This window comes from Bos indicus, chromosome 1, assembly GCF_029378745.1.
Source record: "Bos indicus isolate NIAB-ARS_2022 breed Sahiwal x Tharparkar chromosome 1, NIAB-ARS_B.indTharparkar_mat_pri_1.0, whole genome shotgun sequence".
Lineage (NCBI taxonomy): Eukaryota > Metazoa > Chordata > Mammalia > Artiodactyla > Bovidae > Bos > Bos indicus.
Window position 1 is genome coordinate 27,960,049 of NC_091760.1, and position 27,123 is coordinate 27,987,171.

Here is a 27,123-nt window from a genome sequence, read left to right on the forward strand (position 1 = left end):
TTCATATTACAAAATTACTTACTTTTTTCATACATTACACAATACAATTTTACATAAAAAACACCTCATGTCAAAGTATATTTAATTTTTGGCAGAAAACCAGGTTTGTCTTGATTTGATGAAATTTTAAAAATTAAGATTTACTTTATCAATATTAATTTCATAATATATATCTTAGAAAATCAATACTGAACTTTGAAATAAAAATTATGCAGTGGAATGTCATTCAAAAGATATATGTGACATAGAAAAAATTATGAAAAGTGGTACGAATTGGCAAGGACTCCAATTCCACAGTAAACACACTTAAATGGAAAACTGTCCTTATATATAAAATTATAAAATTCAGACTTTACAACCATAGCAGATAAGGCAAAACTGAAAAATATACTTTTTTCTGCAATTTTTCATGTGACATGGCACATTTCTAGCAGAACTCCGAGGTTTCTGTGGTGAACTGATTCTGCCAAACTTCCCTTTACACCAGGTCGTCTATCCCTGGGGTAGCATAGAACATGTGGGTTTTCAGTATGGAGCATGGTTCACGGCAATGCACGCTACTGTACCTCTTATAGGAAACAGTAATCACATGTCATTCTGTGATCTACTGCTGTGTTTTGCTACCGGTTTCATAAATAAAGTTGAGAGGTCATTTCCACCATAAATTTCTGTTTGTCAGATATCTTCAGTCAAAAGAAAATATGTATTGCAAGATGGAAGGCCAAAGTTAAACACAAATTTTCCACCTAGGTGATCTTTTATATATCTAATGCTGGTCAATGTAATTGTGAAATTAGAGACTGTATCAAAATTATTTCTGTTATAATTTTGCAAATGTGTTTTCAGAAAGCATGTAATCAGATACCTTTGTGAGAGATTTTACAAAATCCTTTGTTGGATAAAAACATGTTGCTTTTTATAAGAGCACAAATTCACTTAAAATAGAATGCCAGAGATTTAAGAACACTGACATAGTAGTAAATTAACTGCATATTTCATGCTTTTAAATTTACAAACTACAGATATTTATCAAGATATATTAGTTTGTATATAGAAAAAAATAATGCCCTGGTAATATATCTGATGGCAAGCATAGTCAATGGGATAGAATTCATATCATTTACTAGGTTTCCATCAATAAAGATGAAAAAGCAGTTGTCAATAAAATGCTAGCACATGAACTTCAAGTTTCTAAAAAGAATGATTAGGTTCATGTTAATTTATTTATGCTCCATAATATTTTTAAATCAACCCAATCAAAACCAAATCCAATAGAAAATTGCAGAGCTTTAGCCACTAAGTTGGCACCAACTACAAAATTTAACTGCTAGAAGAGATTGAGAAATTCTATTTTCAACTCCTAGGGTCCAGCCTATCAAGATACTGAATTAGGATCCCTGTTAATGGTAGAGAAGAGCATTGCATAGTCATCTTGCTCTCCACCACCAAGAACGAGAAACATGAGAGGCACAGAGTATGGTGGGATGAGCACAGTCTCAGCTATTAATATCAGAAAGACTCATTCCATTTCACTACTCCACCTCTTCTCCATGTGTCTTGGAAAGTGACGTACTGTTTAATCTCAGTTTCCTCAAGTGTAAAATTGAGGGACTAATGCTTAATACATAGAAGCATGTGGAAAATTAAATTTGAAGCTATGTACAAAATGCCTCTTGGAACACACGGCAAGAGATTGAAACAAACTGCTGATAATAGTTATTAATATGATGACCCTAAAGCGAAAAATTTGAGGTGGAAGAAGTATAGGGTCACAAACCCACACCTGTTCAAATCTGCTTTGTGTCTTTAGAGATAGGTCTTAGAGAATAAACCTGGAAATTACTTTATATCAAAGACTGTATCATACAATGAAAACAGCAAAAAAGGAAAGACACATCCAAGACAAAATGGGACTCAGGATACTGAAAATGCATTCTGTGCTCTGCTCAGAAAATGTCACATCTGTTGAGTCCTGAAAGGCTGGACAAGCTCCTGAAAACTTTGTATTCTCCTACCAGCCATAATATGGGCTTCCCAGATAGCTCAGTGGTAAAGAATCTGCCTGCCAATGCAAGTGATGCAGAAGATGCAGGTTCAATCCTTGGGCCAGAAAGATCCCCCGCAGGAGGAAATGGTCACCCACTCCAGGATTCTTTCCTGGAGAACGCTCATGGACAGAGGAACCTGGTAGGCTATAGTTCATGGGGTTACAAGACCACGTTCACATGCACACCAGCCAGCATGAAGCACTGCAGTTAGGCTACGCCCATAATCAAACCACATCTGTTACAACAACTTTCCCATTGCTAGTAGAAAACATCAGGGGGAAAAAAAAAAAACAAAAAACATCATGGGACCACTTTGATATGGAGCTATCTTGGAATTGTTGCTGAAGTGACAATATTTCCTCCAAATTCTGCTTAATTCTAGAGTGATTAAAGTCAGAAGACATAAGAAAAGACTGAAAAAAGTGCTACAACAAAGAACTCTTATAGAAATATTTGACTTGGGCCCTTGTCTCTTGTTCCTTTTAAACAAACATGAACCCTCGGGTTTTCCTTTTGAGTATTAAAAGTGTTTGAAGTTGTCATCAAAACATTATGGTACTGGCACAAAGACAGAAACATAGATCAATAGAACAAAATAGAAAGCCCAGCGATAAATCCATGCACCTATGGACACCTTATCTTTGACAAAGGAGGCAAGAATATACAATGGAGAAAAGACAATCTCTTTAACAAGTGGTGCTGGGAAAACTGGTCAAGCACTTGTAAAAGAATGAAACTAGAACACTTTCTAACACCATACCCAAAAATAAACCCAAAATGGATTAAAGATCTAAATGTAAGACCTAAACTATAAACCTCCTAGAGGAAAACATAGGCAAAACACTCTCTGACATAAATCACAGCAGGATCCTCTATGACCCACCTCCCAGAGTAATGGAAATAAAAGCAAAAATAAACAAATGGGACCTAATTAAACTTAAAAGCTTTTGCACAATGAAGGAAACTATAAGCAAGATGAATAGACAGCCTTCAGAATGGGAGAAAATAATAGCAAATGAAGCAACGGACAAATAATTTCATGTCAATATATGGCAAAACCAAAACAATATTGTAAAGTAAATAAATAAATAGAACTAAAAAAAAGAAAAAAATAATCTCAAAAGTATACAAGCAGCTAGTGCAGCTCAATTCCAGGAAAATAAACGACCCAATCAAAAAATGGGCCAAAGAACTAAACAGACATTTCTCCAAAGAAGACATAAAGATGGCTAACAAATATATGAAAAGATGCTCAACATCACTCATTATCAGAGAAATGCAAATCAAAACCACTATGTGAAGTAAGCCAGAAAGAAAAACACCAATACAGTATACTAACGCATATATATGGAATTTAGAAAGATGGTAACAATAACCCTGTATATGAGACAGCAAAAGAGACACTGATGTATAGAACAGTGTTTTGGACTCTGGGAGAGGGAGAGGGTGGCATGATTTGGGAGAATGGCATTGAAATACGTATAATATCATATATGAAACGAGTGGCCAGTCCAGGTTTGACGCATGATACTGGATGCTGGTGCACTGGGACGACCCAGAGGGATGGTATGGGGAGGGAGGAGGGAGGAGGGTTCAGGATGGGGAACACATGTATACCTGTGGCGGATTCATTTTGATATTTGGTAAAACCAATACAATATTGTAAAGTTAAAAAACAAAACAAAACAAAAAAAACCACTATGAGGTACCATCTCACGTCAGTCAGAATGGGTGCTATCAAAAAGTCTACAAACAATAAATGCTGGAGAGGGTGCAGAGAAAAGGGAATCCTCTTACACTGTTGGTGGGAATGCAAACTAGTACAGCCACTATGGAGAACAGTGTGGAGATTCCTTAAAAAACTGGAAATAGAACTGCCATATGAACCAGCAATCTCACTGCTGGGCATACACACCGAGGAAACCAGAACTGAAAGAGACATGTGTACCCCAATGTTCATTGCAGCACTTACCATAGCCAGGACATGGAAGCAACCTAGATGTCCATCGGCAGACAAATGGATAAGAAAGCTGTGGTACATATACACAATGGAATATTTCTCAGCTATTTTAAAAAATGTATTTGAATCACTTCTAAACAGGTGGATGAAACTGGAGCCTATTATACAGAGTGAAGTAAGTCAGAAAAACTCCAATACAGTATATTAATGTATATATATGGAATTTAGAAAGATGGTAATGATGTCCCTATATGCCAGACAGCAAAAGAGACACAGATGTAAAGAACAGACTTTTGGACTCTGTGGGAGAAGGTAAAGGTGGGATGATTTGAGAGAATAGCAATGAAACATGTATATTACCATATGTGAAACAGATCGCCAGTCCAACTTCGATGCATGAGACAGGGCACTCAGGGCTGGTGCACTGGGATGACTCTGAGGAATGGGATAGGGAGGGAGGTAGGAGGGGGGTTCAGGGTGGGGAACAGTACACCCATGGCTGATTCATGTCAATGTATGGCAAAAACCACAACAATATTGTAAAGTAATTAGCCTCCAATTAAAATAAATTAATTAATTAAAACAAAAGTGTTTAAGTCAAGAGAGCATTCTTCAGCTCTCAGTTTATTCTTTTTAAAAAACATTTTTTAATATTTATCTTTAATTGGAAGATAATTGCTTTATAATATTGTGTTGGTTTCTGCTATACATCAACATGAATCAGCCATAGGTATACATATATCCCCTCCCTCTAGAAACTCCTCTTGAACAACAAAACAAATTGAATAACAATGAGTAACAAAAGAAAATATTTTCTCTTGTGTAGAGTGATCAGGAACAACTTAACCATGTTAGTTGATTCAACTTAGATCATAATGTTATCTACTCTAACTTAAGTCTAATCATGTAGCATCAAATATTTCACAGCAGACCCTAACAACTACACATTTGGAAAAAATATGTAAGTAGACAAATAGAAAAACAAAAGAAATTATAATATGCATTCGTTTTTAAGGTCGTCTATTTCACTAATGAAACTAACCTAGTAAATATATTTGCCAGATCTGGATTTAATGGAATATAAAAAATCAGAGCTATTTGGTTTAAACAGACTGAAAATAATCTTCACGCCCTCTAACACAAACCATAATGAAAAGGGGAACTATTCACCCTCTTTTCTCATCACTAATTTGGAAGTTCTGAATATTGAAAAAAATAACTGTGCTCATGTGATATTTTCTGCAACTATCATTAAATGATATGTACCTGGTGTTCTTACCTCTTCAAAATGTATTGACAAACTAAATTGATTATTTTGGTCCTACTTAAAGTCTTTTCATTAAGGCCATGAATTATTATAACTTCTTAAAAAGCTAGGGGAAAGGATTTGATGCCCTTCCTTCTAATGTGTTTCATTCAGAATTTTTAAATTAAGAAATTGATCAACTATTTCTTCCTACAAAAGCATGACTTATTCATATGAAAAGAAAGTGAAAGTGAAGTTGGTCAGTCGTGTCCGACTCTTTGCGACCCCGTGGACTGTAGCCCACCAGGCTCCTTGGTCCGTGGGATTCTCCATGCAAGAATATTGGAGTGGGGTGCTATTTCATATAAGTCAACATAAATATATTTTAGACATTAAGTGGCCCAGGACTTCTTTCATAGGTAATGAAAATGCTTTTGTTAAGTGTAATGTTTGATGCAGTGAACATAAATCTGATTCATTATATTATGAATGGTCAACAATCCCATCTCTCTATATAAATATGCTTTAGAAAGTAGACCAACTCAGATGATATTACTATTTTAAAAAGGAACAGAGTCAACCTACAGTTAAACATAAATAAAATCTGTAATCCATGCACTAAAAATTAACAAAGATAAATCATTTCTTGTCAGTCAGAAAGGTAAAGACAAGAAGATGGACTTACAGAAGGACAAAAGGAAAATCGATTTGAATGTCTTAATGAACCATAACCAAATCATTCTATTTCAAGCCTTCAGACAATTAGAAAGTGAAAAAGTTGGATTTGGTGATTGGTGATGCCTGAACTTCAATTTCAGTGTTGACTAGCCCATAAAGTTTTTTCTCCTCTATTTTCTACATGAAAAAATCAGAGCAATTGCATAACTTTTTTCTAATCTTAACTCTAGCTTTCTCTCTGACTCATCATTGAATAAATAGGGGGGTCCATGGACCAACTTTAGGACAATCTCTCATCCTCTTGAAATTGTATGTAAAACTGTAAAAATTCATGCCTGAACATCCTTTGTTCTGGAATTAAAAAAAAACAGTTTCTAGAATTTAATTAGCATCGATCCCTGCCCCCAAAAGGCAGGAAGTTGAAATGACTTGCCATGTCACTGCAAAAGTAAACTTTAAGTTATCCCAAACAGGGATTTGCTTTTTAAATTAAAATGGTTATGAATATAGTATATTTAATTACTATTGTTTTATATTCTGAGTTTTACAAACAGTCCAGCTACAAGTTTAGAAAAGGTATTTGCAATACTTAAAATACCTTTTTATGTTTTAACAACTTTTTGAACAGTATGACACATTAAAAGAAGTTAGGCCACATACCTAGCTATTACATCTTTCAGAAGAATGTGGTATCACATTTTATTTTATTTTAAATCTTTATTGGAATATAGTTGATTTATAATATTTTGTTAGTTTCTGCTGCACAGCAAAGTGAATTAGTTATACATATATCCACACTTTTAAAGATTCTATTCCCATATAAGTCATTACAGAGTATTGAGTAGAGTTTCCTGTGCTATACAGTAGGTCCTTATTAGTAATCTATTTTATATAAAGGAATGTGTTCATGTCAATCCCAATCTCCCAGTAGTATCACATTTTAAATTTGCTCTCAATAGCCTTGCGTTGGAGATCTATAAATTCTTCTCTTCTTTATTAACCAGGCTAAATCCCCAACACACACTCTCACACTATCTCTCTCTCTCACACACACTCGAACATCCACACACCTTTTAAAAGAAAACAATGCATATTGGGATAGTTGGGCACCCTTTTGATTGAAGTATTAATCAAATATTTTAGTTTATTTACACTATTTACTCAGCAAAGTCCAAAATTTTTAAAAGGTTGGTTTCTTTTGCTAACAATTTATTAAATATATAGTCTATCAAACTGATAAAACTAATTCTGAGTCAAAAGCATTTTTATTAAAACTAGGGACTAACATGAATTGAAAAAGGTTATGGAAGCTTAAGCCAGCAAATATAGAAAGCACTACTAATAGCCTTTCATTATATGCTGACAAGAGATTAAACCATTAAAATTGTCATAGGATAATAATTCAATTTATATAGAGTCTTCAGCCTTATTTTTATATTTTAAAATTATTATATTTCCATATCTAGAGTATATTCAGTGTTACTGTATGAACTCAAGTCATTTAAATGCCCATGTTTCAATGTTTACACGTACAATATTTTGCCCAACAAAAACCACTTTTTTAAGGTGCTACAATTTAAAGTAAAATAGGTCAATGCAACCAGTGAAAGAACTGGAAAATACTAATAAGATCAAACCAACTCACCTGAATCATCTCTTGTACATAGATACTTCCCGAAGGTCTGCAGTACCAGACTTCTGGAGGTAAGCTGAAAGCTGAGGAAGCGGCCAAAAATGATGGCAAGCATCCACCTCATGACTGCATAACTAGATCCACTGTTTAAACACATGAGCTATTTTCTATTACCTCTACAGAACTGAACTTCTGAAATGTGTGTGTGTGTGTGTGTGTGTGTGTGTGTCTTGTGTGCCTGTGGGGTAAACCTGATTGAAAATTACAGTTTATAGGATTATAATATGCAAAATTTATTATCTGATTGCAGCTATTTTTACATCCACGTGTAGTCTCTGAGAAAGAAAGTTTTCATTTTTTGATCAGTCATGAAGCTAACAAAATGTGGATTACTAGAAGCTCTCACATCATCAAATATTGATTGCCATAACACATCAAAAAGGCAAATGTTGAAACTGACTAATAAGTGAAGCATGGACAGCAGAATATGACTAAGAGAGATCAGAGCACTTGTGTGTAAAATTAAAGAAAAACAATGACAAAAATCTCACAAAAGTAAATTAAAATATTATGAAAAGAGAGTGCAAGTAAATAATTATAAAAATACAGCACTAAAAAGACAAAATGTATATAATAAGCTTCACACATTGCTTTTGATTAAGAACATATAACTATATGGTAATAAAATAACTTTAGACAGAATCAACACTGTTTTGCATTAGTTTATAATGTTCTTTATTACAAATTATTAGTACTAGTATGTGCCTTACATTTAAAATTACACTGCTGATTATCGTTAATTCACACTACCCTTTGAAAATAAAGTGATTCATCTTAGAATAATTTGAATCAAAGGAAAATTTAGATTTGATTATTATAGTGCAAACCCATGATGAGTTACTTCTCTGGCCTTGAATAGAACTGAGTGATAACTGTCAGTAGAATTCCTAGCTATAAATTAAAGAAGATTATAATAGTGCTGAAATAAAAGCAGTCAAGCAGAATCTTGTTTCATAAATAGTACCACAAGCGGAGGGCTAATATCACATGTATATTATTGTTATGTCTGCAGTGTTGGGTGATAACGATTTTGACTGTAATTCATGGTGTGTTTTAGCTTGTAGAAGCAATAAAATATTGATCATAAGCATGTCCAGCCATTATTCAGAAGATTAGATCAATTTATGAGAGGCAATAATGTGTAAATGAGTGACCTTCCAATGGCCAAAAGTAATTCCAAGGTAAAACTACCGTCTATCTAGGGCTCCAGATGAAACCTAAGTTACTAAAAGTCAGATACTGGAATAATATATAGTTTTGAGCTCAAATCATATAATAAGTTATTTGGCAACCATTACTCTTTAAATATAGCATCAAATATGTTGCCAATCTTTGATAGCATGTGTAGAAAGTTAAACATTATAGACTATTTTTTAAAGATAAATACCTCTTAAAACTCAAAGGGGAAAATAAAGCTAATAAGCTATCTCATTTAGTGCAATTCAGATTCAAATAGTAAATTTATAAAAAGAAGCAGTTTTCTAAAATTATGAAAATAAATGGAAAAGTTGATTTAGAAAATATACTATTACTTCATTTACAAAAATGGAAAAAGATGGCAGTTACTTTCAGAAAATAAAGTGATACAAATGCCCCCAAACATGTTTTGGTTTAGCAAAAATTTCAGTTTAAATTGGTTCATTACACAGTAGACTATTTTAAATTAAAATTAATGCACATGTCTATGTGATGCATGCTCAATTATTAAGCCTCAATGGAAGGACAGCCAACTTACTTCTAGTAACAACACTATGATATCTGCTGACAAAATTCATTGTATTTTCTGAAAAATCATAGTAAGTATTTTTGTAGCCTTTGCAAGTTTAACATAATTTTTGAGCCTTTTGTATTGATACCAGAGATTTAACAGCTTAATACAAGTTAGCAGATTAAAAAAAGGGGGATGGGGGGAAAATCAAAGAAATACATTTTCACATGAAAATAAAATTGTGAAATAAAATGTGTCACTCTCATTTTAAAGTAATTTTTGATAGAAAAAGCAAATGATACACTAATATATGTCAAATAGCATATGTTTTAATATAACTTTTTAATGTTCAACATATGCTATTTGACATATATTAGTGTATCATTTGCTTTTTCTATCAACTGGGAAAGCCTACAAAAAGACTAAACATGTAATGTTCAATGAAAAAATCTTACTGTGTATCAGTATGTGTATTTATAATGCACTCACAACACAACCCTTGTTTGATTGGATGAAACATGTTAATTTGATCCATATAATCATAAATATTGAACTAAATATTTGTGACATAATTCTAGAAATGTTAAGTCACAGCTGTTTGATAAATATATTAACATTGCTATGGTTGAATTTTTAAAATGACTTAGAAAATATATGATTAGGTAAGGAAAATTCTATACAATGAAAGTTTATTATGATTATAAAATTTTAGCTAGAGCTATGCTGATAGTTTTTTCTAAAGTTGTTATGAAATGGTATCTGAGGGAAAACACATACTACTCTGAAATGATAAAATGCTATCTTAAATTAAACATAAAGTATTTTAAGGCATGTGTATATTATAATCTCAATTATAATACCCATTGTCCAGCTAAAGAAGAGGTAGTAAAATAAAGAAGTAGTAAAAGAAAAGAGTAAAAATAGAAACACAAAAGTAGGTTTCTAGACAAGAATCACAGAAATCAAGTAAATCCAGTTAAAAATATGAAACATGATCTTTTTTTTTTTTCCCTAGCAGAAAAGAGACAGATTTATTCCAGGAGGGAATCTTTCACCTTTCTAATATACTATGTACCTGGAGTTAGATGTATCAAACAAGATTGGAAAATCCTTTGTGACATACTAAGAGATACAGAATGGACTGACATGGGATGGACAATATCATCATGAATTCTGGAGTCAGACAAACCAAGGCAGTTCAAATCCTGGTTCTGCCAGTTGTTACAAAGAAATTAATTCTCTTTCATAAAGAGTTTTCAAAAATTGAATGAAATCAGTGCAGAGAGAGCACAAAGTGAGTGCTCAAGTAGTGATATCCATTGATGATAAACATTATTTGTTACTCACGAATTAAGGACACAGTAAACTAGATAAATTATAGTCTTATATTTATTATTAATGCATAAAGTTTGTTTATAAGATTTATCAAATGCCAATGTCTAAGCAGTGTAACAATGAAGAGAGGTTATTCATGGAAATGTTCTTTTGGAAAAATGTCACAAACTTGTCATTTAATTATTAATATGAAATTATTTATAATTTAAAGAAAAATGACAAATTACCAACACATTCAATCAAAATCAGCTTTTAGTTTTCATTTCAAATATTTATTTCTGAAAACCACCCAAATAATCTTAGTCACCTCATTAAAATTACCTTAAATCCTCACTAAATAATTTCCAAAGTATATTTTATCAATCAAAAATCCAATATAGAATAAACACCGACCACATAGTAAATTCTACTATATAAAGACCAGATGAAGAGCAACACATTGTCCAAATATGTTATGGGATTTGGTTTTGTTTGGTTAATTTAACTTACAGTGGAAATATAAATATAATATGGAAGCCCCATTATATATATATATATATATGTGTGTGTGTATGTATACATATATATATACTTACACCTAATGTTATAAATATAATAGAATATATATTATATAACATATATATTATATTATGCAGGAACACTGAGCAAAAAATGAGGACTATCCAGAGAAACCTGAGACATATGTTCATTTGTTTCCACTGAGTCCACAGGATTTTTTTTTTTTTTGTACTAAAAGAATTGTATAACAGATAAGCCTTGTCCCCCTCCCCCCCCCTTTTTTTTTGTTCAGGTAGTTATGTTGAATCATTCCTCATAAGCTTTGTTGTCACATGACTTGGCTTTTCATGTAATATGATACATTTATAATATATAAAATAACATTTTTAGGTCAATGTTTTATGATTTTAATACAGTATTTTCTATATTTTAACTGAATGAATTAAACTGGCTCTTGTGATTCTAATTTTCCCACTGATTTGTGCATTTTGATACTCTATTCATCCATGTTACTGCCTGTTTTTGTGTATTGTGCACTAAACACTTTTTTCAGCATTGATTGAAATTTGACAACTCTAGTTATTTCAACTAACTGTATTAATTAATACTTTCATATTTAACTATACTTTTCTTCCTCTTCTAGTGGCCATTCAATTAAAAATGGCATTATTTTCTAATTTTTATAACTAATAGTGTCATAAAAATTTAATTAAGTCAATTGAAATTCTACCAAGCAAATAATTATTGTAGTCATCTTCACTTTTACTTTTTATTATCTACTTTAATCAATCAGACTGTATTTATAAATCAAAGATCCTCCTATACTGTGTTTTCTTCCTTTCTATTAATAATATTTAAGTTTTGTGGATCTGTGACTTTTACATCAATTAGACCACTCAGGTTAACCACATAATAAATTTAGCTAAAAAATGCCATTCTTGATAAATTATAGTTTCTTTCCATCCATTAAAATCAAAGTATTTTATGATATACCACAAAAGTGAATCAAATTTTGTTTCAATAATTAAACTTCTCCAGAATTGACATGGACTAAACACAAATGGCTACACATTGATAAACAGACATAATAAAACTAAAAAAAATTATCTTCTACCAGATAGCATTTGACTAAACTTTTCTTTGTCCAATTCTAGTCAATATTTCAAAGTTGCATTGTAGGCTTCTCTAGCTTTTTTAGACTAGTAATTTTCAAGGTTTTTTGCAACTAGTATATACTAGTTTTTATATTTATATTTTATGTCTTTTTGTGTTTCTTAACGAGGAAATGCAAAATGATACAAATGGTATATGTGTATAGTTTTCTTGTTGTAAAATACTTCACTAAAAAGCAGTACAAAATTATGAAACTCCTATCACCAAGATACCTGAGAAAATAAATGCTAACTTCTGAGCACCCTTCTGGTCGTTTCATGGCATACTTTCAAAAACTAGAAATCTGGGTGACATATTTATAACTTTAAAATACTCATTGTATTAAACAATCCACTAATAATTATAACAAAATCACCACTCTAGTCTGAAAATATGTCACAGTGCACAATGCAAGCATTCACAATGGTCACTTTTCCCTTGTTTGCCCTAAAGCCTTACTGTTTGAGTTTGACTGTCTAATATTTATGACTTATTCTTATATATTTATAAGCCAAACTTGTACATAGTCTGTTCAATTTGCATTCCTTTTGTTTTTTTGTAATGAAGTTGTGTCACATTATCATCTGGGCTTAAAATTATCTGATAATTTTTCATTCATCTATATCACCTGGACCCTTCATGTAGGGCTTCCCTTGTGGCTCAGTGGTAAAGAATTCATCTGCCAATGCAGGAGACTCAGGTTTGATCCCTGAGTCAGAAAGATCCCTTGAAGAAGAAAATGGCAACCCATTCCAGTATTCTTGCCTGGGAAATCTCATGGACAGAGGAGCCTGGCAAGCTACAGTCCATGGGGTGGCAAAGAGTGGACACAACTTAATGACTAAACAACAACAACAGCAACCCTTCATATTCCAAAAACTCACTAGCAACACATGTTTTCAAATGTCAGTAGCTACTATTCACTGGGAGCCCTCTATAAATGAGATATTGTATTAGATACTTCACAGTCTTTATGTAACCTTTACAATTACACTACAAGGTAAATATTATTTCCTTTAAAAAACAAAACGAACCAAAAAACCACTCTGCATGTTCCCCAAACTCACACATTTCATACAGAATCCAAATAAGCTTGACACTAAATCCAATGCTTTGTTTAATATCATCTAGCTTATTTACTACAATAAAGCAATCTGTTAAAATGATTGATTCCTACATATACTTGATAAATCTAACAAAAATGAAATAGGAAAAAAGGCAGCTCTTCTTGAAAGAGGCAGAATGACACAGATAGAAAATGAATTGAGAGAAAGATGAAATTTAAACCTGTGGTTGAAATTTGAATAAACCATCTACCTTATAATGATTTCATGTTAGTCACTCACTCATGTCCAACTCTTAGCAATGCCATGGACTGTAGCCCACCAGGCTCCTCTGTCCATGGGATTCTCTAGGCAAGGATACTGGAATGGGTTGCCAATTCCTTCTCCAGGGGATCTTTCCAAGCCAGGGATTGAACACAGGTCTCCTGCATTGCAGGCAGATTCATTATCATCTGACCCACTAGGGAAGCCCTTAAAAACCAACTTCCAGACATTCCCAGAGGGTGTGGAACTGCTTCCTTGTACACCCAGAGCACATTAACCGATTTGACCCACATGAACTTGTTCTACCTAAATAACACTTCTGAATCTTCTCTCCTGTCTCCACGAAACTATTGGTTTCTTAAAGAAGTCTTTCCTTTTCACATAAATTTTCTCTGGTATTTCTTTTCAAACTTAATTTTGTTTCTCCTTTTTCTAGTCGCATTTAATATTTTACAATGACAAAAAATCATTTAGTGATGACACAGACTATTATTTCCAATTAATGTATAAATTATATTTTATGGTTATCTTGACAAAAATAACATTAATATTACCATTTTCACATACAATTCTGATTTCATCAGTCAGATGATATTCTCTCCAATTGTTTCTTTACAGTGAAAACATTACAAGGAAACTACTATTCTATATAGTCAAAATAAACTCTTTTGTAATGTGCAGTAATATCACAAATTTAAAAGTTCTTATGGGAAAACCTATGTGATTTTGGATTTGACAATGCATTTTAGAAACAACATGAAAAGCATGATCCATAAAGGAAAAAAATATATACTCTGGACTTCATTAAAATTAAAAACTTTGGCTCCACAAAAAGTGCTAGGAGAATAAATAGATAAGTCACATACTGGGAGAAAATATTTGTAAAAGACAAAACTGATAAAAGACTGTTTCCAAAATATACAAAGCACTCTTAAAAGTCAACAAGAAAACAAACAACTTGATTAAAAAATGGACAAAAGTTCTAAACAGACACTTCACTGAAGATGAAATACATATGGCAAATAGACATATGAAAACATGCCCAACATCAGATATTATTAGAGAACAGCAAATTAAGGCAAAAATCAGATACCATTACACAGCTATTAGAATGGCTAAAATCCAGAACACAGATGACACCAAATGCTGAGAAGGAAATGGAGCAACGCTGAACTCTCGTTCACTGCTGGGAAGAAGGCAAAATGGTGCATGGACGGTTTGGCATTTTTCTACAAAGCTAAGCTTAGTTTTAACAACAAAAGTATTTGGCGATGATGCTAAAAATAGGATTCAATGAAATAGGCTTTACACCATTGGCAAGTGAAATAATCTGAGTAATTGATTGACTAGTAGGTTGACTAAGGAGTAACACTAACTTCTTATCAGTATTAGTTGATCTTTGATTATATATCCACTATCTAACACTTAGAAACTACTCCTCTGTACATAATTTTAGTATACTTTTGAAAATAAAGTATTATAAGGCCATTCTTATATTGCATTGATATAAATATTCATAATAATTATTATATAGATTTATTATTAAAAGATTCCAATTTATAATAGACACCATTAAATTGATATTATCGCACCAACTTGTGGATAAACAGCACAGTATCTACTATTTTTTTCTACCTAAGAACTTCAGTGAAAAAAATACACAGTTATGCTAATAAAGACATATAACATTAATTTCAACACCACGCAGAGTGCTTAGAAATGTCAACTCTCATTATGGTAGTAGCACTGTAAGTGAATGGGCTTATTTTTCTGATTAATAGATTTCTAAACCTTAGAAAGACACTACTTCTGGAAGGGAAAAAACCATGAGGCTCTGAATGGATACATTTTAATCCTGTTTGTATTCTTATTATACTATTTTTTTCCTTTATGTTTGCCAAGCTTGTGGCTTTAAAATAAGGCACTATTACAAAAACCTGGTTGCCACTGAGTATTTGTACCTTTACATAAAACAGCTTAGAGGAGCATGTGGGCTACATCAGGCTCAATTTCCCTTCATATATCATATTTCATCAATTTGAAGTCATTGTTTCATATTTTGATTCTAAATTTTTACAGTTAATGGCATTTTAGAATAGCTGTGAGCCAGGCAGTGATTTTGATATGATTGACATTGACTGTCGCGCTATTCTTTGGTCAGAACTGTTGACACTGCAGTCATTTCAGTTAAGCTACATTCATTATGGGGATGTACAAGTTGAGTTTAATTATAATTTAAAATGTCTTCCCCAATTCCTCTATTGTCAGTAAATACATTGTCAGTAAATGCTATTGTTATTTGAAGCTTAAAACAAAAATTTGGGCATAGATTTAACACTGCTGAGAAAGTATTTATTGTTAGAGAAATGGCCAAAAATCTGTATTTTTTTGTGAAACAAAAATTAAGCTATTTAATAAAAGAAGGAAGAAACACTTAGGTAGCAAAAAGTGCCTGATTCCTGAGATACTTCAAAAGGATTGTTTGTCACCACCTAACTAAATGCATGAGAAACTGTCTATTCCTTCAGAAAGGAGAACGAAACTTGAAAGTATTAAGAGGTTGGTCTGATTAATGCATCACACAGAAATATTCTTAAGACATTGTGTCATGGCTTAATTGGTGGCACATTTTTTTCCTTAAAATGAGATAATAGAGATAGTACTGTCAAGTTACATTTGGAGAAATTCAGATTATTTAAAGAACATGAAATAAGCTATAAATTGTTAAAGATAAATAACACTTCCTCTTCTGAAACTACCTAAAAACCACAATATTCTCATATTAGAAAACAAAAATCCAGGAAAAGAAAAAATGGGTCCAATAGAAGAGACAAGAAGTGATTAGTGTCACAAAGTTATAAGAAAAATCTCTGACCCAGTGACAAGGTGAATAATGACATCATGAAGAAGACCCACAGCATAGGATGTGGGGCCACTACCCCCAGCTGACTACTTATACCATGCTTATGGTGGTAGTTATACCATGCTATGCTTTTGATTGAATTGCATGTCAAGCTGTGAGTCTATAAGAGTAAAACATTAATTTACAGAATGACTATTAACATAGATGGGAAAAATGTCATGTCTTGATTTTATCTTACTTCAAAGAGGATAGATCATAATTTTTTAACTTCTATAGCAGCCTTTATGTATATAAAGTCTATATGAATAATTTAGAAATATAAACACAAATACTATTTTATATGTGCATTTGTACTTCAATATAAGTAGTTTATATATATACATTCATTCATACATATATGTGTTATGACAATTATTTCATAGGTATGCATATATGTGTATATATATACATGTATATATATACACACATATAAAGCTATGTCATATCATTAAATGCCATGTCTTTCAAAATTTGCCCTGTGGATTATTTTTTAGGAAGAATGTCAGTTTTCATACTTTCAAGGCCCACATGCAACTTTTTATGTTAATTTATTTATATGTTCTTTTTAATAGTCTGGGATACCCATTTTATTTACTAATTACAGAATCAATAAAAAAATCATTTTCCAAGTAATTGTCCCATGTGAAAATATAGCAGAGGCTGAGTCTGTTTCTACAACAAAGGAAACAGGTGTGTGAACAGAGAAAAGCTGCAAGTAAAGAGAAAGAACAAATGAATGCTTACTAGGCAATCTGGGGAAAACAGCTGAATGAAGTAAAGACAGTGTCTCTGGCAAATAGAGAATTTTTTACGACAGGCTTTTTCTACCCTCAGGCACAATTACAACAGCTGTACGATATAGCCTCTATCAGTCATAATCTAGAACAGCGCCTCTCTATTAACCAAGCAATAGAGGAGCAAAATTACTTAGACCAGTCCATATGAGACACTCTGTTTGCTGCAATGCATTCTGATGGCTTAATTAGGTGAAGCGTGTGACACATGGGGTTTTTCAAGCCAGGTTCATCACAAAGGCCATATCGTCAAAGCAGAATGGTCCTGGGCTCTACAGCTAGATTACAAAGATGAGCTTCTTCATTGAGTGACCTATAGCTAATGAGGTCTGTTAGTTTGCTTCCATCTCCTTAAACAATTAGGGGAAGCCTTATACTAGTAGACCAAGGCTAATGAAGAGCATGGAACTGAGTACAGCTGGCAAATTCTCTCAAGATCTCATCTCTAGTTGAGTGACATTCTCTTGAAAATAAGGAATGCATTTTACTTTTTAAAGCATTTCTTCTCTTTAGACTCGACACTTCTATTTCCAATAGAAATAAGATTTCTAATCCTATTTAGCACCCACAAACACACATATATAAACAACAAGTAAACAAAGGTCACATCATGAAACCAAATGACATACAGTCAAGGAATATTTTAAATGTGCTTGTGTCAGTGAAGTGAGGAAAAAACCTGAGAAACACAATTACACTAAGAGAATAAATCATATATACTAGACATCTTAACAATGATTTATTCCATAGTTTGATTGCATTATTGATCTTATGAACACTAACTTGTTTAATTGTCCAAAAAAGTTTGAATGGCATTAATATCCGTACAAAAGATAATGGTAAATAATGTACATATATGCATATATACACAAGTGTATATATGAATGGTGACTTTAAATAGCATTATAAAGTCATTCAACTAAAGTCCAGCAAAAAACATAAAGCAAATATTGCTTCTAAAAACCAAATGGAAGTATACCTGAATACCTTTTCTATTTGATCTTGTAAAACAACTGTATATTGTAAGTCATCAAACAATAAATACACAAAAATAAAATCACCTCGTAGCATGCTCCTGTCTACCTAATTTCATTAATGATGTCACCATCGGCCTATCTTCCAACAATGAGTCTTGAAGTCATTCGTGATGCCTCTCTCTCCTTCTTCTCCTCACTTTCTATCATCACCCAGTTTTTCTGACTCTACATCCTACACGTTTTATTTTCAAACATGTCCCTTTCCTATCTTTGTTGTCTGTATAGTGAGGCATCTGCCATAGTTTTAGCAATCTCTTCCTCTTGCTAATTTATTCATATATAAATAAACATTCCATGAATAATTTCTATACATTGCTTCCATTTTTTTGGTTATGATAATAATTCTAAAAACCCCCAACAGTGCTTTCCTCTCTTCTATTATAATGATAATTTATAATTGAAAAATTAGATGTACAATTTTTTTTCTTTTACTATTTTTTCCTTTACAGAGAAAAATAAAGTAAGAAGATACAATGCTGGTTTATATTTACATTGCTTCTTCCAACCTTAAAAAGTACTGTGCAGTGTTAAAAGTCAAATAGGTGTTGAATTAATAAATAAAAATAAAAGAAATAATTTGATGATAAATGAAACAATTAGATGGACCAACCACATTTCCACTGAATTACAGTTAAGAAAAAAAACTTATTTGGCTACTTCCCACCTTAAACTCTCCCATCAACTCCCTTTTGACCAGAGTTTATCTTTAAAACTGCTTAGCTCAGTATAAAATGTTCCTCAAGATTTGAATTTCAAATTACTCTCTGGACTATCTGCAAACATCCCTTAATATACATTTTTCCTTTCTACCAGCCAAACAAGAGTTCTCACAGTCATCGTGACTCTGTCTCCTGGCATGAGCCCCAAATTTTCTTTCCCCACTCAGAGAGAACTCCTAAAACTCAGGTACCTACCCCATAGTAGGAACTTAATTAATGGACTGTTTTTGTTCACCTGCTTCGTGAGGTCTTTCATGAGCTCCTCGAATTGTTCTACAGATAACCTCATCCTTACTTATTGGACATGTCTTTTTTTCCCCTCAATGGCACTTGTAATTAGCTACTGTCCCACTATACCCATACAGTTCAGACTGGGCCAGTGACATTTGATTTTAGACAATAATGAGATTATCATCAATGTTAGTAAGAGCAACTCCTTATAATAATATCCAAATTATTTGATCATTTAATCTATCATTCAGATAAAAATAACACGGGATAATTCTGACATTCTTTCTGAGGGGTAAACTGACATAAGGAGAGAAGAAGTAATTGGACAAAGTAACATAACTAATACATAGCAAAGACACGGTTCAAATACAGCCCTTCTGAGCCAAAGGTCACCTTTTCTCTGCTATGAACTTTTGATACTCTTGATGTTTCCTGAGTTGTCCTTCTTCTCTTCTTTCTTTCCCTTCTTTCCTCCTGTCCTTTTCTTCTTTCCATCCACCCTTTCTCTTTATGGGTATGTTCTTCTATTATTTTTAAACAAAATTTGAAAAGCAGTATACAAAAAATATCTGGTTTATTTAATGATTTTCTTCTAGTGTTCTATAATGCTTATAGAAATGTGTAAAATTAAGTTTTTATTCTATTTAGTTTGTAGTGACTATTGGTTTTAGATATCATATTCATGCATAAGTCATAAATTCATACTTTGTCTTTTTACAGTCCCTAACAGATCTGACTTACCCACTACCAATACAATATCATAAAGTTTAAAAATAAAATAAAATTTAAAAAAATAAAAATTGCAAGGGGGAAAAAAAAAATAAACACAGTGACAGTGTCAGCCAACAATTCAGCTGGGGCTCATGAAAATATTTCATTCATTTGAAAATCAAAAGACGAAAATAAACATTTACAGTCAAAGATTATATTCATGTTGATGCCAACACAATTTTAATAAACAGTGTTTTATGCTCTTTCATGGCAAAAAACTCCACAAAGGCAGAAGTAGCTATGGCTCCCATTAGTCATAATGCAACTCTGATTCTTAGCCTTTTTTTCAGAAAGTTTACATAACTCATAAATTATTCTAATTTGGATATAAATTCCCAGCCACTTATGTCTGAGACAATACTTTATTAAGACTGGGACAAAGTTTAGGAAACCTTTTACCTATTAGGCAAAACTAAGTTAGAATCTGTAAAGACATGTTTAATTATACAGGTTAATTTTCACGATTGATTTCCTCAGTGGCTATTTTCTTGAGCTATTGCCTCAAAATTGTATTTTTCAAACTATAAATAATATTATAAGACAAAATAGCAAGAAACGTAAGTAAAACAATGCAAAATAAACAGCATTAGCCTTAAATTTGTTCTCCCAATTCCTTGCAATATATATAAAATAAATATCTTCAAATATTTTCATCTCTTTATACAGATAATAAGTAGTTTTGAACCTGTTTATTATGTCAACCTAAACTTTGTCAAAAGCTATAGTTCTTAAATGTTCTGTGTACTACATTAATAGAGGGTATTTGTAAAACTTCTGGTTCCTTGGGTCAAAACCAGGCTCTCTGCTTCAGTGGATCTATTATGGGCCATTGGCAACTTTAGTTTTAATAAACATTCAAAAAATATATATTTATGAAAAAAATATACGGAAAAAATATTGAGAAACACTTTTCTGGTCATACAGATTTACTAAGTAGCCTTTATAATCAACCCATGTTTTTAATAGTAAAATTTCTATCAATGCATAATTGGAAGAGTTAAATAACATTTTAAAGTAATTTTAAGTCTGAATATTTTATTCTAGTAGAAGAGACAAGCACCTTTGTAAATTTTTAAAATTAATTGATACACTTCTGAATAGTCAGTGCAACTTAAAAAAAAAAAACAAACTACCTAAGAACAAGCAATACTATAGTCTCCAAATAATATATACATTTTTCTTATCAATTTCCCATGGCTACTGTGCTATAGAAACTAATAACAACTTTTGAAAAAAAAAATTGTGGATAAAACCCTTTGTGGAATGCATAGATGAAACATTCTTAGTTAAATAAATTAGTCAAATAAAAAATGTTTAAAGATTCTATCATATTTTAATTTCAGAAACTGATGTATAGAATGGTCTTATGGACTCTGTTGGAGAGGGAGAGGGTGGGAAGATTTGGGAGAATGGCATTGAAACATGTATAATATCATGTATGAAACGAGTCGCCAGTCCAGGTTCGATGCAAGATACTGGATGCTTGGGGCTGGTGCACTGGGACGACCCAGAGGGATGGTATGGGGAGGGAGGAGGGAGGAGGGTTCAGGATGGGGAACAAATGTATACCTGTGGCGGATTCATTTCGATATTTGGCAAAACTAATATAATATTGTAAAGTTTAAAAATAAAATAAAATTAAAAAAAAAGAAACTTACTTTCTTTTTTCTTTTTTTTTTTGCATTATACAGAAGATTTTTAAAATCTGAAATAATCCCTCAAATCTATTCAAAATCTACTGGGAATTTAACACATAAAACTAATCACAAAACTTAGGGAAGCTTTGGAGTTGTATGTACATACTTCCTATTATTTCTAGAATTTTGTGTAAAGAATTATTTCATTAACATTTGCAATTTATCCATGGATGATTCAGGTCCAGATAACACTTAGCTCCTTGCCATTACCATCCTTTGACTAAAGCATCAAGGAACTGAAGTGGTGGTGGCTGGGGATGGGTGGATGGGTGGGGAGGGTAAGCAGTGAATCATTTCAGACAATTTCACACTCAAGGCTTGTTGACATGAGGCCGGGCAAAGGAAATAACCCTGTCAGCACCTGCATCTTTAATGAAGGACAGCACTGCTGCACATTCAGAGAAGAGAGAGGGAAAAATAAATCACATTTAACTCTAAAGTGGGCTGTCAGATGTATTCAAAGAGAAATGCAACCCTGTGCACTTTCTCATCCTCACATATCTCCATTTAAAATCTTACAATATATACTTAGAATTCAACATTTTCATCATTGATGTTCTTCCGATTTTCAATTCAGCCAACTATATATAAAATGTATACTTTTAAAACATATCATTTAACATTTGTTTTTTATTATCTTTATGACATCCTTTGCAATCAGAGGTAGATATTCAAAATGGAAGATGGGTAACTGTCAGGGTTCTTCATAGCAGAGATTAAATAAACATCTGGCCTAGCCCAGGTAAGCATGCCTCAAGAGATAACCACAGTTGATTTAAGAGTTTTTTATATGTGAATAAGAGATGAGGAAAATTGAAAAGATGAACATCTAACTGGTTTTATTACAGAGTCTTTAATGGGCTCTCTATACACCAAAGGCAGCAACTCAAACGGGCAAGGGACACTCATTCCTAGGATCCACCTCTTAATTATTCCATTTCTTTTAAAATGGGTTAAATTTTCACCAAAAAGAGTATTTTTTCATTTCAAGTGGACATCTAATTTCCAGTCATTTCTGATCTACCAACCACTTCACAGACAATGTTTTAAAACATAACAGTTTTAAAAATGTGGGGAGGGAGGAGGGAGGAGGGTTCAGGATGGGGAACACATGTATGCCTGTGGCGGATTCATTTTGATATTTGGCAAAACTAATACAATTATGTAAAGTTTAAAAATAAAATAAAATTAAAAAAAAAAAAAAACCCTGAGCTTGGTAATCTATCAATTCAAGCATTCTTTTAATATTGAATCACACCTAGTAACCACATCATAGGATTTCCCTGGTGGCTCAGTGGTAAAGAAAGAATCTGCCTGCCAATGCAAGAGGTGCAGGTTTGATCCGTGAGTCAGGAAGATTCTCTGGAGAAGGAAATGGTAACCCACTCCTGTATTTTTGCTTTGGAAATCCCATGGACAGCAGAGCCTGGTAGACTACAGTCCATGGGGTCACAGAGTTGAACGCAACCTATCAACTAAACAACAGCAAAACCTCATCACAGTGTGAGTGAAAACCTCTTTATTATGTGAAAATGAAATAATCTTCATTATGATAGCTGTCTTCATAGCTTTTTAATTAGGCATCTTGTACCCTGAGGGATCTTGTTCTGGTAGATGCTCTACTCACAGCTCATCAAGTTACATTCTAAAGACATATACGCCTCCTTAGTTTTTTAGAAACATGGTACTTTTTTTTTTGTTTTGTTCTACTTATCTGACTTTTGAAATTAATTTCTTATGAAGGAGGATATTCTTTCTTAAGGGAAAGATTAGAAGCAAATCAGCTGAATGAGAAACTGCGTTTTGAAAAAGTCACTGGTATTCAATCGTCTGTCTTTGATCTTCTGAGCTATGTTAAACTCAGTTCAGGTCAAGGGCCTCTACTGAACGTAATAAAGCTGGAACAGCAACAGGAAGAATCAGGATCTCACTTCATGTGAGATCTCACTTCACTTTAATGTAAAGGAGGAGAGATTTTGAGACTGAGGACTCCTTTCAATAGATTTTCTAATCTCCTTAGCCTGAAACCAACGTTTCTGGATGGAGGCAGTTAAGAAAATCCACTCTGCAGATGTTCCTTTTCAAAGCTAACAGTGTATTTCTTTTGACAGGTAAATCACTTTGAAATAATTCTTGAACTCTCTGGTCCTGGACAGGAAAGACATTTAGGTTTATAAATCCCAATTTTGGGGGTATCCTTGCTTCTCTTCAAGGCATTGTCTCAAAATAGGCCTTGAGTTTCTAATCTGTATAACATATTTTTGCTAACTGCTAGCCAATTGATCATCTATGTACCTGATCTATAGATTGTATTAAATAAACTCATGCATTTTAAGCTCTCTTTAGTCTTGAAATGCTTGCATGTAAGATAGTAAGTTTTGATAAATTTTGGAATTAAGTGTTCAAGTTGATATGTCTTCTTTGAATTTATATATTTTCTTGACTACAAAGGTAACTCTATGTTACACAGATAAATCTTACACCCATTACGTACCATATACTTTGTACACACAATCTATATATGTAGAAGTAATCTACATATCTAGATTAATAAAGATGACTAACACCACACTAGACCATTTTGAGATTTGATTACCTGGTCAAAAACTATATTATGGGCTAAATTTATTGACCTGGAGCAGTTATTAGCTGATAAGGACAATTGCATCGACACTATACCTGAAACTATAGTCACAGCTTACAAAACACTTTCATATAATCTTTTTAATCCTGATACTTTGAAATACAACAAACTATTTTATATTTATATTTGCATTTTAATACACTTAAAAATGTTTAACATTTTTTCATATTGTCATTTTTTGATTTGGATTCATTCACTAATTTTAGTCAGTACTCAGCAAAAGAATGGCAAGATAATAGAATGGACAGGTTAAAATGAAAAACTTTAGTGGTTTAGTAATAATTTCAGAGTGTCACTCTAACAGAGTACAAAGCAGATAAACAGACTTTGCTACAACAGACTTTAACTTTGCTATATACTTCCACCCTCTGGAAATACTTTTAACAGATCTAAATACACTTTTTGTTCATAACTCTTTATTTCTAAATAAATATATCAATTTTAACCCACCAGGAGAAAAATTCAAATTCCAAGATTATAAATATTTGAAAATCTGATTTGTATGTGGATATGCATGATAAGTTACAAATAGTTATGAATATTAAAACAAGGAGAAAAAAAAAACTCAGGCTTCACATTTTGGTTTAATAAAACACCAAATGTCATTATTTTATAGATAACTTGGCTAAATTATGATGATGTATTAAAATATATCCAAGTTAACTATCATTTCCCCATAGTTTTAACTATGAGGAACATTGACATTACATTCTGATTAGTGTGTTAATACATTTTTCTTTTTTCCTCTACCTTAAAATGGAATTTAATCAAGTTCCTACAAAAGAGCTTAAGGAAAGCTTTATACAGAACCATTAATGAAATTATGATATCAAGGAACAAGATTTCTAACATTGTGAAAAACAACAGTAACCACAGCAGCAACACACAGCAAGTTGCATTTTTATTCTGACATTGTTCCACCTGTGAATTAGCATATCACTACTCCAAAGGAATTTCAGGTATGTTTCCCTTTTTCTGATATTTCTTTCCTACGGTACTAACATGTACAGTGACTTTGCTATTCTTTTTGTGTCACCCACACAAGTACTTTGCTCCCAACTATAATTGTTCTTCCACTACTCTAACTCACTTAGTAATTTTTAACACATTCCAGTAACAGTAGATTTTTGTGAATCTTCTCAGTTTCTCTAGGAAATTAACAAAGTGCTGTATACTCAAGAATAATATTTGATTTCTGAAATTTCTCAGCACACACACTTAAGAAACCATTCACTCAGACTTACAAGTTCCAAAGAAAACAAACAAATTCAATTTACAACACATAAAATAAAAATGAACTTAAAGCAAAGAAGAAATGCTGATCAAGGTTTGATGAGACAAATGCATGGCACTTACCTGGAATAAGCTGTGCCAGGAACAAGTGACTTTTTGACAAGCTGAGGAGTGATATTATGGCCAAAAAAGGAGCATGTGTCCATTTCATCTTTGTCCCTTCCTTGCATTACACCCAGCCAGTTATACAGATATGTTTTATCTAGGAGGAAAAAAAAAAAAAACAAACAGAATTGTTTTCATGGTTAGCTATGTTGAGATAGAGATAATATTAAAAATATTTTGTGAAAAATCATAGTGCAAATGCCTTTAAAATGTCATTTATCAAAATTATAAAACATAAATAGTTAAAATGAATACAACTTATACAAAGTGTATTTTGAGATATACCTTTTGAGCAAATCCTTTAAAATGTCATTTATCAAAATTATAAAACATAAATAGTTAAAATGAATACAACTTATACAAAGTGTATTTTGGGATATACCTTTTGAGCAAATATAGTACTTATTAATTTTGAAAATTCATTTTTAGCAGATATCAATAGCAAATGATTCCTTGGTTTTCTCTATCCGTTAGGGGATGACAGATCAGTGTTTCTGATTTCCTATCACTTGATACAGAATGCTCTCATCAAGCCTAGAACCTCTACTGTTATTCATTCACTAAATAAATATTTACATGCTGTTCATAAAAAGCCAGTCACTATACTTTTTGAGGACACAGCAAAAGAAAAATTAAAAAAGGAACTAAATTCTATCTTCATTCAGGTACATAAATATAATGTGAGGCCATTTTAGTTAGTTCAGTCGCTCAGTCATGTCCGACTCTTTGCGACCCCATGAATTGCAGCACACCAGGCCTCCCTGTCCATCACCAACTCCTGGAGTTCACCCAAACTCATATCCATTGAGTCGGTGATGCCATCCAGCCATCTCACCCTCTGTCGTCCCCTTCTCCTCCTGTCCCCAATCCCTCCCAGCATCAGGGTCTTTTCCAATGAGTCAACTCTTCACATAAGCTGGCCAAAGTATTGGAGTTTCAGCTTTAGCATCATTCCTTCCAAAGAAATCCCAGGGCTGATCTCCTTTAGGACGGACTGGTTGGATCTCCTTGCAGTCCAAGAGACTCTCAAGAGTCTTCTCCAACACCACAGTTCAAAAGCATCAATTCTTTGGCTCTCAGCTTTCTTCACAGTCCAACTGTCACATCCATACATGACCACTGGAAAAACCATAACCTTGACTAGATGGACCTTTGTTGGCAAAACAATGTCTCTGCTTTTCAATATGCTATCTAGGTTGGTCATAACTTTCCTTCCAAGGAGTAAGCGTCTTTTAATTTCATGGCTGCAATCACCATCTGCAGTGATTTTGGGGCCCAAAAAAA

The 27,123-nt window shown here is 32.7% G+C and overlaps 1 protein-coding gene across 5 annotated transcripts in view; it reads right to left on the reverse strand.

Annotated features, from left to right (window-relative positions):
* Positions 1-27,123, reverse strand: part of ROBO1 (roundabout guidance receptor 1) — a 1,292,670-nt gene that overhangs the window by 1,107,706 nt on the left and 157,841 nt on the right. For all 5 annotated transcript variants that reach the window (XM_070790446.1, XM_070790260.1, XM_070790403.1 and 2 more), the window contains exon 2: positions 25,798-25,936. In XM_070790446.1, the coding sequence (XP_070646547.1) occupies positions 25,798-25,885 (88 nt within the window). In that variant the 5' untranslated portion in view covers positions 25,886-25,936. The remainder of the gene's footprint in view (positions 1-25,797; positions 25,937-27,123) is intronic.